Below are 16,248 nucleotides of genomic sequence, written 5' to 3' on the forward strand. Positions count from 1 at the left end.
CGGGGGGGGGGGGTGTGCATAACTGCCCCTTTGATTCTCCTCGTCCTGCCCCAGCCCCCGTGCGTCCTCTGCTCATCCAGGCCTCCGTCCTCCACCGCAAAGCCCTGACGCTGCTCAGCACCTCCTTGGCTCGCGGGCGGCTTCTTGGCCGTCACCCTCAGGGCCGGCCCCCGCTCGCTTTCAGAGCATTTGCGTTGAGCAGAGGTTGACGCCCGTGAGACCTTTTGGGGTTGCGGTGGACAAGTCTCAGAAGAAGATGTGACTTCACAGCCGATGGAGCCGTGTGTGCTCACTGTGTGCACGGGTCAGCCAGCGCTACGGTAACAAATATCACATGCTGGGCGGCTTTCACAGTAGAAACGTGTTCCCGCCGTGCTGGAGGCTAGAAGTCTGAGATCGAGCTATCGGCAGAGTTGATTTCTTCTTAGGCTTCTTTCCTTGGCTTATAAATAGTCCTCTTCTTATTCTTATAAGGACACCAGTCACATGGGATTAGGTCCCACCCATACGATCTCATTAATCACCTCTGTAAAGATCTTATATCCCAATAAGGTCCCACTCGGAGGTGCTGGGGGTTAGGACTTCAACATATGGATTTCTGGGACATGCAGTTCCATGCATGAGCCATGTTTGTGTGGAGGTGCTCGGATCTCAGGAGTGGGAGGACCAGCGGAGACCAGGACCCGGGCTCCAGAGCCAGCTGCAGATGCCCAGCCCCGTGCCTGGAGTCCCTCCCCCCCCGCCCTCCCCTCCACCCCTCCCGTTGCCTGGCCAAGTGTATTCATCCCTGCGGTAGCAGCTCAAACGTATCCTCCTCCTCCAGTTACACATTGTTTTGAGACTGCATGGTCCTTTTTAACAGTTGTGAGCATATGAATTTAATCTCCCTCCTGTTGAGCATGTCGACACCGGTCCCAGGATGTGGTCTAGTGCATTTTAAAGTGCTTAGTACACTTTGAAAGAAAGAGAACACGAGAGGCACACAGGGGCCATTGACCGGTGACTCAGTCCCAAAAAGTGTGGTGCGGAGTCCAGCTGCGTGCCCTGGGATCCGGGCCAGAGAGCCAGATCAGGTGGGAAAGAATGAGGGGTGAAGTCCATGTGTGCAAGGACGTGGCACCAAGGGTTCAGTGTGAACTAACGGGGAGCGCTGGGAAATGGGGTCTTGCCGGGAGAGCAGGACTGGTACGTTGGGGTCCTGAGCAGCATTCACGGCGGTGGTTGAGAGCACGGGCAGGGACTCCGACGGCCCCGGGTTTGAGCGCTGGCACTGTCCCCAGTGCCCGTCTGCAGCGTGCATGTACTTCTGTACTTCTGTTCCCTTGTATGTAAGATGGGGATGATAACTATCATTGCAGAATATTTTTTTGAGGAATTAAGAGAGGAAGCATGTGTACATTTAAGATTTATTAAGAGCTCAGTACACGGTAGCTGCCACTTCTGTGGCTGGAATGCTGGGGTGAGTGCAGGTGATCAGGGGTCCCTGGCGGCAGCCAGGGTGTTGCTTGATAGGAGGTCAATGGCAAGCTGCCCTCTGACCCAACTTCCAGACCATTGTCAGGATAGGTGTGTGGGGTATTAGGGTTCTCCAGAGAAACAGAACCAATAGGATTCACACAACAGGCACACATGGACGCAGAGGTTGATTTATTTTACGAAATAAGGAATTGGCTCATGCAATTATGGAGGCTGAGAGGTCTGAGATCTTCAGTGGGCAAGCTGGAACATTAGCAAGTTAGAGACCCAAGCGAGCTGATGGTGTGGTTGCAGCGTGACTGAAGGCCTGAGAACCAGCAAGAGCCAGTGTTTCAGTGTGAGTCCAAAGGCAAGAAAAAGCTGATGTCCCAGTTTGAAGGCAGTCAGGCAGGAGGAATTCCCTCTTACCTCCTGAGGGAGGGTCAGCCTTTTTGTGCTATTCAGGCCTTCAACTGATTGGATATGGCCCACCTATATCAGGGAGTACAGTCTGCCTCACTGAATTATAATGATTTGAATGTTAATCTCATCCAAAAAACGGCCCCACAGAAATGCCCAGAACAATGTTTGAACAAATACCTGGGCATCCATGGCTCAGTCAGGTTTATGCACAAAACCAGCCATCACAGCGGGGAGGGCACAGGGATGGGCTATTCTCCACAGAGGTCTTGGCCTATGGTAGGTTCACTGGAGGGTGTTCCAGTGGGCTGTTAGTCAGGGTACATGTGATTAGGCTGTCTGGGCAGTGGGCCGCGTGCCAGGAGTTCTCTGTCTGACTCATGGAAGGGAGGAAGGACCCCTCTCTGCAGCTTCGCAGGCTCCTCAAGTCTGGCCACCAGAGGTAAGATGGCCCCAGGCCTCCAGTGCAGGCCCGGAGGAGCTGAAATGAATTGACCTAGGTGACAAAGGTTCATACTGCTGCCAAGGATTGTTTTCAGCTCTGTGGTAGAGTGAGTCAGGTTACTGGGGGCAGGTAGACAGTGCAGGAGGGATGGCTGCCATGGCTTCCATTTCTAGACCAACTCCAGCCTTGGGATGGGGGAGGGAAGATCTCCCTTCCCCTCTCCTAATTGGCCCAGGTGCCTTTTTCTCTACCTCTCCCCATCCCTTCCTCCTCCCAGTTACTGCTTCTAGTTCCGCATCGCAGGCTGCTTGCTGCTGTGGTCGAAGGGAAAGCAGTCAGCTCAAGACCCCCGCTTACAGTCAGCTTACAGGACGAACACCAAACAGGATAGCCTCGTCCTTGCAAAGCCGAGTCCTTTGTATTTGAGAGAGAGTGGCGTCTCGTCCTTTCTAGACAAACCTTACCTTACATTTTGTAAAATCTCTCCTGACAATCTTCCACTTGGAGTGGATTATGTTAGCCAAACGTCAATAAATTATGCTCCCAAGTCCGATCATTTCATTAATGATGCTGCCCCTAGTTAGAACCATTGGGAGGACTTCTGCATATTATCAAGTGTAACTCAAACAGAATAAGATAGTACACAACATTGATTGTTCACTGTGTGCCCAGAGATCGCATCCGATGGGCCTTAGGTGCGTTGTCTCGTTCTGTCTTCGGAATAATCCTGTGGGATAGGCGCTGCTACTTGTCCCCTGTTTCCAGATGAGAAAGTGTGACTTTGGGAGATGAACTGACTTGCCCGCATGGACCCCACGTTGATTGACTGCATCTAGCCCATGCCCTTCACCCTGTGGTATCACCTCCAGTTACATTCAGCGGTGACTCAGAGCTCTCAGTGCAGGCAGAAGGCCGCAGCTTGGCCCTGTAGTCCCGCAGGTTTGGCAAGGCTTGCTTCTCCACACACAAGAATTAAAGGTGTCCATCTGGCAGGGGCGGACAGCCCAGAGGGGGTCCCTTCCTAGCTGTGGCGTTACTGGAAAAGCCCCCGCTGAGGCAGTTTGGTTTCTTTCTAATGCTTGAGACGTGCTTGCATTTGAGAGAAGGAACTTCTAGGAAGTCTACTTCCCTTTCCCAAACATCTGCTCGGCTCTCGGGCTGAGCGGGAGAGCCTGCTGGAGAGGACGCAGGCTTGGAGGCCATGCTCTACACCCCTATTTTACCAACTTGAAGGGGATTGTGGGCTACCTATTATTACCCTTTCCTTAGATGGGCTTTCTGAAAGGAGCAGAGAATGAAGATTATGTATGTATGTATGTATGTATTTAGAAAGAGTATGACTTGTGGGGGAAGGGGCAGAGGGAAAAAGGAGAAAGAAGATTCCTAGCAGGCTCCATGCCCAGTGTCAAGCCCAATGCAGGGCTCGATCTCACAACCCTGAGATCATGAGCTGAGCCAAAATCAAGAGTCGGACACTTAACGAACCGAGCCACCCAGGTACCTGGAGAATAAAGAATTAAAAGGTGATGTTGTTGGCAGCCGGGTCTGGATGGCCTTGGAAGGAATGCCTGAAAGTGACCAGGCCTTCCTGTTGGCCACATGGCTGTCCAGTTGTCATTGTGGAGGAGATCCAGGTACAAAGAACGAGCAGCCTACTTTGGTTTTCAATTAAAACAAAAATGCTCGCAGACTTGACTAGCAACTTTACAGGTTCATATGTCACTAGAATTTTATCACATCCAGAGTGAAAGACAAAATGCTACGGCACGTTACTTATGGTCTGCTTCTGTCTGTAGCCCTCACAGCTTAATCTGAAAGCTGTCGAGGGTTAGACTGAGGAAGGAAAGGTAGTATGGTGGGGGCAGCATGTTTGTCCTTGGCCACCTCATCTGTAAGGAGCATCCGAGAAGGACTCTTCCCAAGCAGAGGTCAGGTGACCACTAAATTTACATGGTGGGATCAGACACATTTTAGCTCCTCGAAAGATCTAGAATCAGATCTTTTTCTGAAGATGCCATATGCAGGCAGGAACCTGCCCCGGGAAATAGGAGTTTGTATTTGCCCCCTCAGAGGCCCCTGCATTTCCAGTAGCATCATGTGTCTGACGTTGGGGGACTTGCTACTGATTTTCCTGGAAAACGTGATTGTTTGAAAACCACCCTCCATGGAGCATGTGATGAGTTCCTTTTGTTATTTGGGTAAGAATCTACATCAGCAGTACTTTGCTCCGTTGCCCTGACAGCTATGTGTTTATGCTTGTCCAAGGGGCTGTTCCCAAAGAGGAACACATGATAGGTTAAGTATAGCGAATCCGGTGTCAGACCTCAAGGATAAGGATATACTAAGGACCTTGAAATGACCCCTAAAACGTATCAAGCAATTTTCTTTATAGCCCCATCCATCCATCCATCCATCCATCCGTCCATCCATCCATCCATCCATCCACAGTCCAGTGCAGTTCTGAATGTAGATGCCTGAAAACAGGCTTCCCATATTTTTAATGAAGGGGACCTAGTTTTTATTTCCCTAAGACCTAGAGATGACCATAGGAATAGTGCAGATAGACTGAGGCTAAAAAGAAAAGCAGCACAACTGGTGTCTCTCCTTCCTTGTTGGGAATCTGAGCAAATTGTAGAAATGGGGTAGGGCCTGTGATAACCAGTGTGGCTACCCACCGAGAGGACGTCCAACTTCGGCAGATCAGGGTCCCTCTGCCTCAGAGTTCAGCTTAGCACACATTAGGGGATGCAGTTTAGCCTAGACATGTCCGTCTGTGACCTCTCAGTCTCCTTGGCAGTTGCTTATTTTCTGCCTTCTAAAAATGGAGGCCCTGAGCATCCCTGCAAGCCCTGCTCCTGGTGTGGGGCAACGAGGGTCCTAATCTTTGGGGTTGGTGCTGCTGATCCTTTTGTTTCTGAACAGCATTAAAAGTGAATTTGGAGCGTGCTGGCTATTATTAATGGCATTATTAGCTTTCCCAAGGGCCTCAGAAAGATGCCAACAATATATCCTTCTTTCAAGTAGATTATCATGTGTATCTAGGTCCCCCTACCCCACACCCCACGTGGTTGAGTTTCAGGGGGCCCGACATTGTCCAAGGACAGCTCTATTCCCCAGCTCCTTTTCCCTACAAATCCTCCCTGAAGTTTTTAGAGCTCTCAACCCCCAGTTGTTGAAAGGTCAGAGAATTAGGCAGTGTAGTAACTGGCATTTTGCCCCCAATAGGATCCTTTTAATGTCCAATTGTTATTATAGACGAAACAGCTTGAACTTGGGCCTAGATCCTAGAAGCTTTAACACTTGTATTATTTCTGCACTTTTATAGCCAATACATAAAATGTAGAGCTCAAAGAAGACTGCCTATATTCAAGAAATTGCAAACCAGCCACATTTGACCAAAAGCTTATAAAGTCTTATGAGCAGAGTGAGGTTTGCCACAAGACATGTTGTGACAGCTGCAGAACAAAGGGTTGCTGAGGCAGCTCCAGCTGCCCTCCTGGTCCCCGGGAGCACTTACTTGTCCTTTGTCTGCTGGCTTCTAGTCACACTTCTTCAATCCTCCAAAAACGACAGGGTGATTTTGAGCCTTAAATGACAGGATGCTGGGGGCTGTGATTTCTGATTTGGGCTTTCCCTCTAGAATACTCCAGGAAGCTCACCTGTTCCAATCCAGTGGATTCTAGACATTTCGTATTTTTCTTGGCTTTCCAACCTTCTCTCTTAAAATCAACCTTGTTAAAATGGGTTGTTTTTTTCCCCTAGGTAATGACCAACTCACATCCCCCACTCTTAATCAGCTTTAAAGTCAAACCATTTGTTACATGATACAGTTCCAAATTCCAAATACAGTGTGTGTGCTCTGTTAAGTCAACCCCCCGGTGGGTTGTAACCGTCCCAGGAAGCTCTCACCCTTAGTCTATATTCAGGGAAGGTTTATATTACATACCTTACATTTCTTCCCCAGTAGTCATCAGGGGAAAAAAAAAGGATGGGGCAGGTTTTCGCTTCAGATTTTCATGAAATGTTAGGAATGGTAAGAGTTTTAAATGGTGTGCCATTAATCATAAACTTTTTTTTTTTTAGGTTGCATGTGATGCCAGAAGGCAAGCACAACCTGCATCTACGTTTTGCAAATGAATTCAATAAGTTAGCAGAAGACTTCCTACTGGAGAAATCCCCCTGAACAGCAGGGACCTGGAGATTCCTGACTGTGGGGCTTGAGCCTGTTGCTGCCTTTGAAACACTGCTGTCACTCCTCAGCTCCCCTCCTTCCCATGCTTTCTGCTCCTCCCTGCAAACGGCTCCTGGCCAAATAGAAATAATGACATATTAAAATGTCTTCTAGCTCTAAGTGCTATAAGATTTAAAGCTGATTTTTTTAACATTAAAGAATTTCTACCATTGACTTAAAAAATGAATTCTGATTCTGATTTACTTTCTCTCCAGTGAATCTTAGATGAAGCATTTGGAGTATTTATGACTGTGATTTCAGAATACCTGGAATCTTGACTTATACTCTCCCTTTTATCCGAGAGGTATAAGCTTTCACGGGCCTTTTTACTTGAATTTATCACATTGTTCCAAGTAGAGAAATAGAAGCAAGTCCTTGCCTAGGGCCCTTGATACTGCGTTTTCACCAGGGTTGCTGGAACTACGCCAAATAAGGTGGGAAGGTTTGCTCTGTCCTTAAATCTCTATTCACTCCACACGCTTCCTGGAGTCATTTACTTTAATACTTTGGGCCAGTGAAGATGAAAAAAATTTTCTTTTTATCTGTCTTCACTAAAAGAGCAGAAAGGCTATTAAACACATTAAAACAGAAATCCTAGTTTGTTAAAGTCACTAAACGCAGAAACATATTTAAGAAGCATTCAGTGAAAGAATAAATATTGCCTGAAATGCAACTAAAGAGACCACAAAGTTTTGGACACATGCTTTTTTATTAGTATAGATATCTTAGACAATACTGTAATTTTTAGGAGTTCCACATTATTACATCAACAGTGTGAATTTCTGACAGAGGCAAAACGGAGCACCATAGTATACAAATAGAAAGACCATGCTTGATTGAGGACAACAGAAGTTCACTAAAGATGCACGATTTATCTGAGAAGTTCTTAAGCCTCATCCTCGCCCTCCTCCTCCTCGAACTCCCCCTGTTCGTCGGCCGTGGCGTCCTGGTACTGCTGGTACTCGGACACCAGGTCGTTCATGTTGCTCTCGGCCTCGGTGAACTCCATCTCATCCATGCCCTCGCCCGTGTACCAGTGCAGGAAGGCCTTGCGCCGGAACATGGCGGTGAACTGCTCCGAGATGCGCTTGAACAGCTCCTGGATGGCCGTGCTGTTGCCGATGAAGGTGGCCGACATCTTGAGGCCGCGCGGCGGGATGTCGCACACGGCCGTCTTCACGTTGTTGGGGATCCACTCGACGAAGTAGCTGCTGTTCTTGTTCTGCACGTTCAGCATCTGCTCGTCCACCTCCTTCATGGACATGCGGCCGCGGAAGATGGCGGCCACCGTCAGGTAGCGGCCGTGGCGCGGGTCGCAGGCGGCCATCATGTTCTTGGAGTCGAACATCTGCTGCGTGAGCTCGGGCACCGTGAGCGCGCGGTACTGCTGGCTGCCGCGGCTGGTGAGCGGCGCGAAGCCGGGCATGAAGAAGTGCAGGCGCGGGAAGGGCACCATGTTCACGGCCAGCTTGCGCAGGTCGGCGTTCAGCTGGCCCGGGAAGCGCAGGCAGGTGGTGACGCCGCTCATGGTGGCCGACACCAGGTGGTTGAGGTCTCCGTACGTGGGGGTGGTCAGTTTCAGGGTGCGGAAGCAGATGTCGTACAGGGCTTCGTTGTCGATGGAATAGGTTTCGTCCGTGTTCTCCACCAGCTGGTGCACGGACAGGGTGGCGTTGTAGGGCTCGACCACCGTGTCGGACACCTTGGGCGAGGGCATGACGCTGAAGGTGTTCATGATGCGGTCTGGGTACTCCTCCCGGATCTTGCTGATGAGCAGCGTGCCCATGCCGGACCCCGTGCCGCCCCCCAGCGAGTGGGTCAGCTGGAAGCCCTGCAGACAGTCACAGCTTTCTGACTCCTTCCTCACCACGTCCAGGACTGAGTCCACCAGTTCGGCTCCCTCAGTGTAGTGGCCCTTTGCCCAGTTGTTTCCTGCACCACTCTGGCCTGCCAGAGGGAAAGGAGATTCTTAGACACTAAAACATTAGGAATTCTGAATTGTGTCATTTGACTATAGACTAATCTTGAGTGACAGATTCTTCTCTTTTACTCTGTTTACCTATGGAAATTGTTCTGTACGTCAATGATCCTCAAAAACACTGGACATCATAATAGGCTAAAAAGCAAGTTCAGTTCAGATGTAGTTATTAATTGATCAAGAAGATGGGTTAACAAAACCCAAATGGTTTTTGTTTGTTCGTTTTATTTGAGGAAGAGAGTAAGCGAGAGAGAGAGAGCACAAGTAGTGGCAGAGGAAGAGGGAGAAGCAGACTCCCCTGCTGAGCAGGGAGCCCAACTCGGACACTCATCCTGGAACCCTGGGATCATGACCCAAGCTGAAGGCAGATGCTTAACCCACTGAGATACCCAGGCGCCCCGAAACCCAACTGGTTTTCAAATTAGGAACAGGAACCTTGTGTAAGTATTTACATTACGTACCATAAACGGGCAAGAATAAGGGTACAATATGATCCCAAGAGAAGATGGTCTCCAAGAACTGGCCCCACTTCTGGTCCTAACCTGTGCCTTTGGCCTTTGGCTTCCTGACATGGTTACCTGCTGGCCCTGGTCCTCTGACATCACCAGCAGCCTGTCAATTCCTGCTGGAAGGCTCATCCCTGCTCTGTATTCTTCACCTGTCACTGGCTGCTCTGTAGTGGCGGGGGGCAGGGGGAGTAGGAGCCCTCTACAGGCTGACAACTGTTCTTTGAGCTGCCCAGAGAGGGGCCAGAGAAGGGGGCCGCCCCAGGATTAGGTGGAATTAGGCCAGGACCTAGGGCTCTCTGTGAACACACAGTCTCCACCTTTGCATCCAACACTAAGAACTGTGATTTCCTCAGTGTTGAGAAGGGAATTCACTGAGCCGGTTGCCACTGTCATGACTACATACCGAACACGAAGTTGTCTGGCCTGAAGATCTGGCCAAATGGCCCAGACCTGACGGAGTCCATGGTGCCCGGCTCCAGATCCACCAGGATGGCCCGAGGTACGTATTTGTTACCTGTGGGGAACACAGCCGGACTTAGACGTGCAGCGGGCAAAGGAATCACAGACAAGGCTGTGCCCTATGTGCCTTTCACAGCTGAATCATTAGAGAACATTCTAGCATCTGAGACAAAAGTGAGCAAATAGAGGTGCTTTTCTGCCTCGGAAGAGGAGAGATAATGGCATGCTTAGTCATGGCCAACATGCAGGAGCCGTGAGGAACCACATAATGTGTCCTTTCTAGCAGGTGACATTTAAATGAATGCAAGAAACATTTCTTTGTCATTTGTCTGCTCCTGGTACACTCTGTCTGCCACAGTATGCAAAGCAAGGTTGACTGGGCAAAAAACATTCCAATAATCACCACTGGGCACGGTGAGGGCACAGGCTCCATTGTGAATGTGCAGCAGGAAAGGGGGCGGGGAGGTTGGGGTGGGTAATATGGCGGTTGTGAAAGAGACCACGTCCTTGTCCAGGCGCCCGCCCACACCCTTGCACCAGGCTGGCTCCTGCCTCGCCCACTGCGGTCGGTAGTCACAGACCCGGAACGTCACCTGCTGCCTAGCAGACAGGAAGCCAGACTCCGACATTATGTCTCATCATGTCTATGGTGCTCATATTAGGAAAATTATCTAACATCCTCGTCTTTGACACCCAACAAGAAGTCTCTCTAGCATGTCACCCCAATGACACTGCATTTTTTTCATTCAAAGTATAGAGGAAAATTCACAAATTAAATTGCACATGAGGCCACTGGATTAATATGACCGCTCTCCCTACCCGAATTCCAGACAGTAATAGAGTCAGGGAAATGCGGACCACGTCTCGCAGAAGAGCTGTGTCCGAGGAAATTTCAAAGGGCCTTGATTAAAGGCACCCACCACCGCGTCGCCACGCGCATCGTGGCAGGTTGTGTGGCTTCCTTAACCCCGCCCGGCGGCCCCGCCGAGAATGCGCCACCGGGGCCGGCGGGCCGCCGCCACCTCCCCCTAGTCCCTGCCCTGGCCCGCACCCTCGCGTCCCGCCACCCCCGGCCCGGGTCAGCACCCTCGGGGCCTGCCGCCCCCTCCCTGGCCCCTGCACGGCGGCGCGCCCACCTTGGCGCCGATCTGGTTGCCGCACTGGCCCGCCTGGATGTGCACGATCTCACGCATGGTGCCGGCTGCGGAGAGGGTGGTGGCGCTGGCCCTCGGAGCTGTGCGCGCGGCGCGACCGGCGGACTCCGCAGCAGAGACCAGTCGCCGCCCCCCAGCCCCGCCTTTTATACTGGGGGAGTCGCCCCCTCCCCGGCCTGGCCCGCGATGACGTAATGGCGGGCGGGGCTGGGGGCGGTGCCGCGGCGACTGCGGCACCGCGAGGGGGAGCTGGGGCGCGGTGCGAGGTGCGGGGGCGCTGGGGCCCGAGTCGGCGCCTGTCGGCTCAGGAGAGGGCTCCCGGCCCCCGCGTCCGGCCGCCAAGGGCGGTGTCGGGGCCTCCGGCCCAGGCGGCAGCGGTCGGCTTGATCCACGGACGCGGCCGCACCCTTGCACCGGCTCCTTCAGTAACACGCAACCCCACCCACCCTTGCACTCTGGACGCCCAAGAGGGGCTGGAAACCTGGGTCCTGGAACAGGGGGAGGGGCTGTCTCCAAATAGGGTCCTTGCCTTCCGGGGAAGGTGAGAGGCAGCCGGTACCCTCCTGGAGCGGGGAGCCTACAATGGTCAGCGGGCTGCTCCTCGGGTTGCCTGCCTCTCTGGGCAGGGTCCTGGACTCCGGGCCGCGCTCCCTTTCTATTCCGGGTGGGAATTCGCAGCGGTCAGTCTAAACGCGGGGAGGGGTGCAGGATGGGGAAGAGTGGGGGGTTCCCCGGTGAGAGCAGATGGGAACGGTGTTCGAGGAAAGCGAGGATGGGGGGAGGGGCGGCTTTTACTTCTACTTGTGAGGAAGATTTCTACTTGTGAGGTCTGGAAGGTGCTGGATTTGTGTCATGTCCGCTTTGGGCTCTTGGGTCCTTGTAAAGGCCATCTAAGCGTGGAAAATTCTGCGTGAGTACATGTGTGTCGGAGAGGGTGTAACAGCCGCACATCAGCCCCGATGTACCCGAACCTTCCATTCAGTATGTCACCGAATCCTCGCTGCCACCTTGGGGAGCTGCACAGTCCCGTTCAAAGGCCACTAGCCACGTGTGACTACTGAACGCTTGAACTGTGGGTAGTCTGAATTGAGATGTGCTCTAAGTGTAACAGTCACTGGATTGCACGGACTCAGTAAGTTAAAAGGCTGTAAAATATTCCATTACCAATTTTGTATATTGATGACATATCGAAATAACATTTTGGATATATTTTAAAATTAATTTCACTTGGTTTTTTTTTTTTTTTTTTACATTTTTAAATAACTACTACACTAGTAGTGATACTGGAAAATTTTTTACCTATGTGACTCACATTGTATTTCCATTAAACAGCACTGCTCTAAAGTACACATAATTACTATCCCAGTTCTGCTGTTCTGAAAAGGAGGCTCAAAGAGCTGACGAGCTACAAAGCTAGTGAGTGAAGGCATCTAGAGCCCTTCCACAAAGACAAAGGCCGGGTGAGTTTTAAAGGCTTGGTCAAGGTGAGGTAACACCCAATCTTAATTGTTCTCAAAGATGATCCTGAACATTGGGCTCGGTGAACGGGGACCTGGGGACTGTTTTTGTTTCCCGCACATACTCCTTTTCCTCTCTGGGGCCTGCTCTCCAACTATAAAATGATGATAATTATAGGTGCCCTGCAGCCAGCTTTGTGAGTAGGAAATGAGAAGCTCTATATGAAAGCAGGTCAAGTTTATGGAACAAAAATGCCCCCATAAAACCCAAAGTGATGCTGTCGTTATAAGTATGAAGCCTGCTTGCCGTGTTAATAGTGGGCATCTGTCAGAGGTGGGCAACGTCATGGCTTCATCACGCCTGCTTGAGGGAGCCAGTCCTTTGGGGTCCTCTCAGCACTAGTCAGGCGCCTGGTGCCCTGTCTGGGGGGAGGGGGGATGGATTTCCTGGCTCTCTCCTCCTCTCTCCCCTCCCCATGCAGCTGGGCCCCCAGTGCACAGTCCATCCCACTGATGCTGTTTCCAGGTTCCGATTGCTTCGCCTCCACCTTCTCCCCAACTCTACCTCCAGCTCCCATTTCTTGGGTTGTTCATGAGCCGCTGGAGCCTTCTAGTTCCCGTCCAGAGAATGGCCCTGCTCTGGGTAACTTCACGGATAACACAGCGCCATAAAGATTTTCTGGAGGTAACTGCTTCTTGGTCTTCGTTGTTTCCTTCAAGATGGGAATTTGGGGCCAAGTAGGCACAGAAGATGGGACCTGGAAGGGATGATACTGGGGGACATGGGACCCTAACAGGTGGGCATTTCCATGCTTGTGGAAGGGAAAGATCACCCTCATGGATGGTGTCCACTCTGCTTCGTCCTGGTTGGGTCCTTAAGCAAGTCACCTACCCTCTGTGAGCCTCTGTGAGCATATCTGAAACCTGGAACTCTGGTTTTGTTATGTTGTGAGCCTAGGAGACAATGTCTGTGAACTGGACGTTTAGGACACATGCAGTCAATAAATCGATGACAGCATTGATTCCAGCAGGCCGGGCACAGGAGGGCTGCCGTGGATTACTGGCAGCAGATGTCCTTGCCCTGGCTGCCTCCTCCTGCCGCCCAGTCTGGGCCGGCCTGCTTCCTCGTCTGCTCGCTCCTCCCCCAATACCCGCCCCTGTTGTCTGTTGGAATATAATCAAAGAGGCACACTGGCAGATTTTTAAGCAATGCCTGCCCAGCCTAAGGTGACTCATACGACGGCCCTGAGCTCCTACTCTCCTCCATGTGGGCATCGCCAGCTCCGGCACGCTGTCACACAGCAATGCTCTGGTGCACAGCCCCCGGGCAGGTGCGAACAGTGGGGAATGGGGCCAGTGGTTCCCCCCCTCCCCTGGAATAGGCTTTTGGCAAGCTTTGGGGAAAGGTGCCCCCCCCCACACCCTCCTGTCCAAAAGGAGCAGCACTTCTGGCTGTTGGGCAGGGTGGTGGGGGAGGGGCCCCAACGTCCTCCTGCCACATGTCATTTCCTGCTTTGGACCTGATGTCACTGACATCAAGTGTGTGAGCCGTCCCTGCCCTGAAGGCACTTTGGGGTGATGCTGACAAAATTCAGACTGGAAGCAAAGGAGTGAATTCCCGGTAGAAGGCTGGGCCTTGCCTGCACTTTACAGTCGGACTCGGGATCTCCTCCTTCGCTCTGCCTGCCCTTCTTCCTCTCCTGCCCTCGGGTGAGAGGATTCTAATGAAAGCCCCGTCTGCAGGCCTGGGGTGTCCATGATGAGAGCGCTGTGAGCGGATGGCGTCTCTAACGGGGCGCATGTGATCTGGTTGAAAGAGATTTCACGGGGATCCTGACATTTTGAAAATTTCAGTAGAATAATGAAAACCCAGGAAACATTCCACCAATCAAGTTGCATGAATTATTCTGGAACAGTCTCACAGCATATTTGTTTGTACCCTCAGAGACGGTCCAGGGGACAAGGCCCCTCGATTTCTTTCCTGTGAAACTCCTCTAAAGTAGCCCTGTGCGCACACATTTTCAAGCTTTTAATAAAAGCATCTCTTTTTGAAAATGGAGGAATTTTACTTAAAGCATTTGAAGTGCTTCCTTTTTAAAAAGACTGCCTAAAGTAGAAATAGTCCAAACCCCAATTTAACTTACTTTGAAAATATCAACTCCACCAAGTTACAGTTTATAAATTTTTGCACCAGAGAATAATAATTTGGAGTAATACGTGGTAATGTTTTTCAGCCACCTTCTGGAAAGTTTCATGTACCAGTATGTGTTATTTTTACTAGAATTATCAATCTGGGCCTTTCAATGTTGAAAACAACAAATGTGTGTGTGTGTGTGTGCGTATAATATACACACACATTATATATACATATATTTTATTATGGTAAGAAAACTTATTTTATATATACATATTTTCTGACTATAGAATCAGAAACTTTAGAAAATACCAAGGCACATAAATATGTCTTTCTACTCTTCTCTGTATGTACTTTTTTTCACTGTTTATATTTGATGCATTACCTTCTTTTCTTCTTCCTTTTCCTGGTCATTTGGGTGTTTTTGTTTGTTCCTTTTTAACATCATTTCAATTACATCTGCCTTGGACATTAAAAAATGAAGAAATACTGCATTTTCTTATGCTATGACTTAAATCACGATCTTACAAATTCTCAAACGTATGTAACCTTCTCCCAACTGCTACCATTTTTTCTATAGTCTAGAGCATCTGGAACATACCAAATTCTCTAAGCAGAATGCTTCACACAGCCAAGGCTGTTCACATAACTGGAATGAATGTCCCCCCACTCAGCCCACACCCACATTCCCTGGATGGAGTTAAGAGCACAGGCCATGGAGTGTGTGCAAATCCTGACTCTGACACTTCTTAGCTGTGTGACCGAGAGGAAGTTGCTTGACCTCTCTGTGCCTCCATTGTTTCATCTGTAAAATGGTAGTAATAACACCACCAACCTCCTAGAGTAGCTACAAGGACTGGATGAATTGATATGTGGAAACACTTAGAATACCACCTGTTCCATAGTAAGTGTTACATTAATCTTAGCTATTATAATTAGTATTACTATTTCCTTCCTTCCCTCTTTCCTTCCTTCCTTCCTTCCTTCCTTCCTTCCTTCCTTCCTTCCCTCCCTCCCTCTGGGGAGCTCCTTTCCATAAATCTGGGCTCAATTCCAATGTCACCTTCTCTGTGATGCTCCCTCCTTTGTACCCCATCCTCTACACACCTTCATATTATAATCCTGACCCTTCATCCCTGAGATGAATTTAGCAAGGAAACGCACTACTGTAGAAATAAACATGCGGGAGAACTGAGCAGGTAGTGAGCTGAGGCACCGTCTGAAGGCTGTCTCCCCCTCCCAGACCCTAAGGGTCTGCAGGTCAGTGGGTGTTGCCACACTCTGCAGGAAGTTCTGAGCCCGAGCACCCCCACAGGACCGGACCAGCTCCCGGAGAAGGCGTAGAACCCAAGACAGCCTAATTCCCAGCGCTTTCCCACTTTCCGGCTCCCTCACCACCTGTTTTCTGAATACAGGCTTTTTTTCACACCAAACTCTGAGTTGCCAAGAATCTGGGTGAGGTCGACCATGCTGACTCCCTTGCAGCCATACGGGTGCACAAAAGGTGGGAGTCACTTTCTTGGAAGCTCCAGCCGGAGCTCTGTTTCACTGTCAAGGCAAACGGCAGCTACGGAAAGGCTGACGTCAGCATTTTCCTCCCGGTGCTGAGAAAGCCATGAGGTGGTGCAGAGCCCAGAAGTTCTGCCTTCTGCTGCGCATGTGCGGGGAGAGGTTTCCAGTCGTGGCCGGTGGGGAGCGGCGAGCGCCTGCTCGCCCTCCCGGAACGCGTTCCGAGCCTTCTCGGTGCCCGGCCACACCGCCAGTGTTTGAGCCCCTAACGTGGGAGCCACCCCCTCTCCGCCCGCCAGCAGCATGGCCTGTCCAGCTTGCTCAAGAGCGGCCTTGGCCGTGGGAGCAACAGCCGACCACCCCCACTCATTAAATACCAAGGGGGGAAATGCACTCAATATCAGAAGTGCCTTTTTTTTAAGCTATAAGATAATATTGAGGTACCTTTTCGAAAAGTGTTTATTGGATCGAGCTCATTTAAATCGTGGAAAACTTCA

The 16,248-nt window shown here is 50.7% G+C and overlaps 2 protein-coding genes and 1 long non-coding RNA gene across 8 annotated transcripts in view; 2 read left to right on the top strand and 1 right to left on the bottom strand.

Moving 5' to 3' along the window:
* Window positions 1-6,727, top strand: part of BPHL (biphenyl hydrolase like) — a 35,890-nt gene extending 29,163 nt beyond the window's left edge. For all 3 annotated transcript variants that reach the window (XM_040645005.1, XM_040645006.1, XM_008692859.2), the window contains one exon: window positions 6,404-6,727. In XM_040645005.1, the coding sequence (XP_040500939.1) occupies window positions 6,404-6,503 (100 nt within the window). In that variant the 3' untranslated portion in view covers window positions 6,504-6,727. The remainder of the gene's footprint in view (window positions 1-6,403) is intronic.
* A 514-nt stretch (window positions 6,728-7,241) lies between these two features.
* The window catches only part of TUBB2A (tubulin beta 2A class IIa), a 54,157-nt gene continuing 45,150 nt past the window's right edge, over window positions 7,242-16,248 (bottom strand). The window contains exon 4 of the mRNA XM_040645004.1: window positions 7,242-8,498. Within this exon, the coding sequence (XP_040500938.1) occupies window positions 7,438-8,498 (1,061 nt within the window). The 3' untranslated portion in view covers window positions 7,242-7,437. The remainder of the gene's footprint in view (window positions 8,499-16,248) is intronic.
* On the top strand, window positions 9,932-14,163 carry LOC121106070. 4 transcript variants are annotated; one of them, XR_005838784.1, is made up of 3 exons: window positions 10,598-11,783; window positions 11,984-12,793; window positions 13,852-14,163. It is a non-coding gene; the product is annotated as an uncharacterized LOC121106070 (long non-coding RNA). The 4 variants fall into 4 exon arrangements; XR_005838782.1 differs by having other exon boundaries at window positions 11,984-12,111; window positions 12,591-14,163; XR_005838783.1 differs by having other exon boundaries at window positions 11,984-12,111; window positions 12,635-14,163.

This window comes from Ursus maritimus, unplaced genomic scaffold, assembly GCF_017311325.1.
Source record: "Ursus maritimus isolate PB19 unplaced genomic scaffold, ASM1731132v1 scaffold_30, whole genome shotgun sequence".
NCBI lineage: Eukaryota > Metazoa > Chordata > Mammalia > Carnivora > Ursidae > Ursus > Ursus maritimus.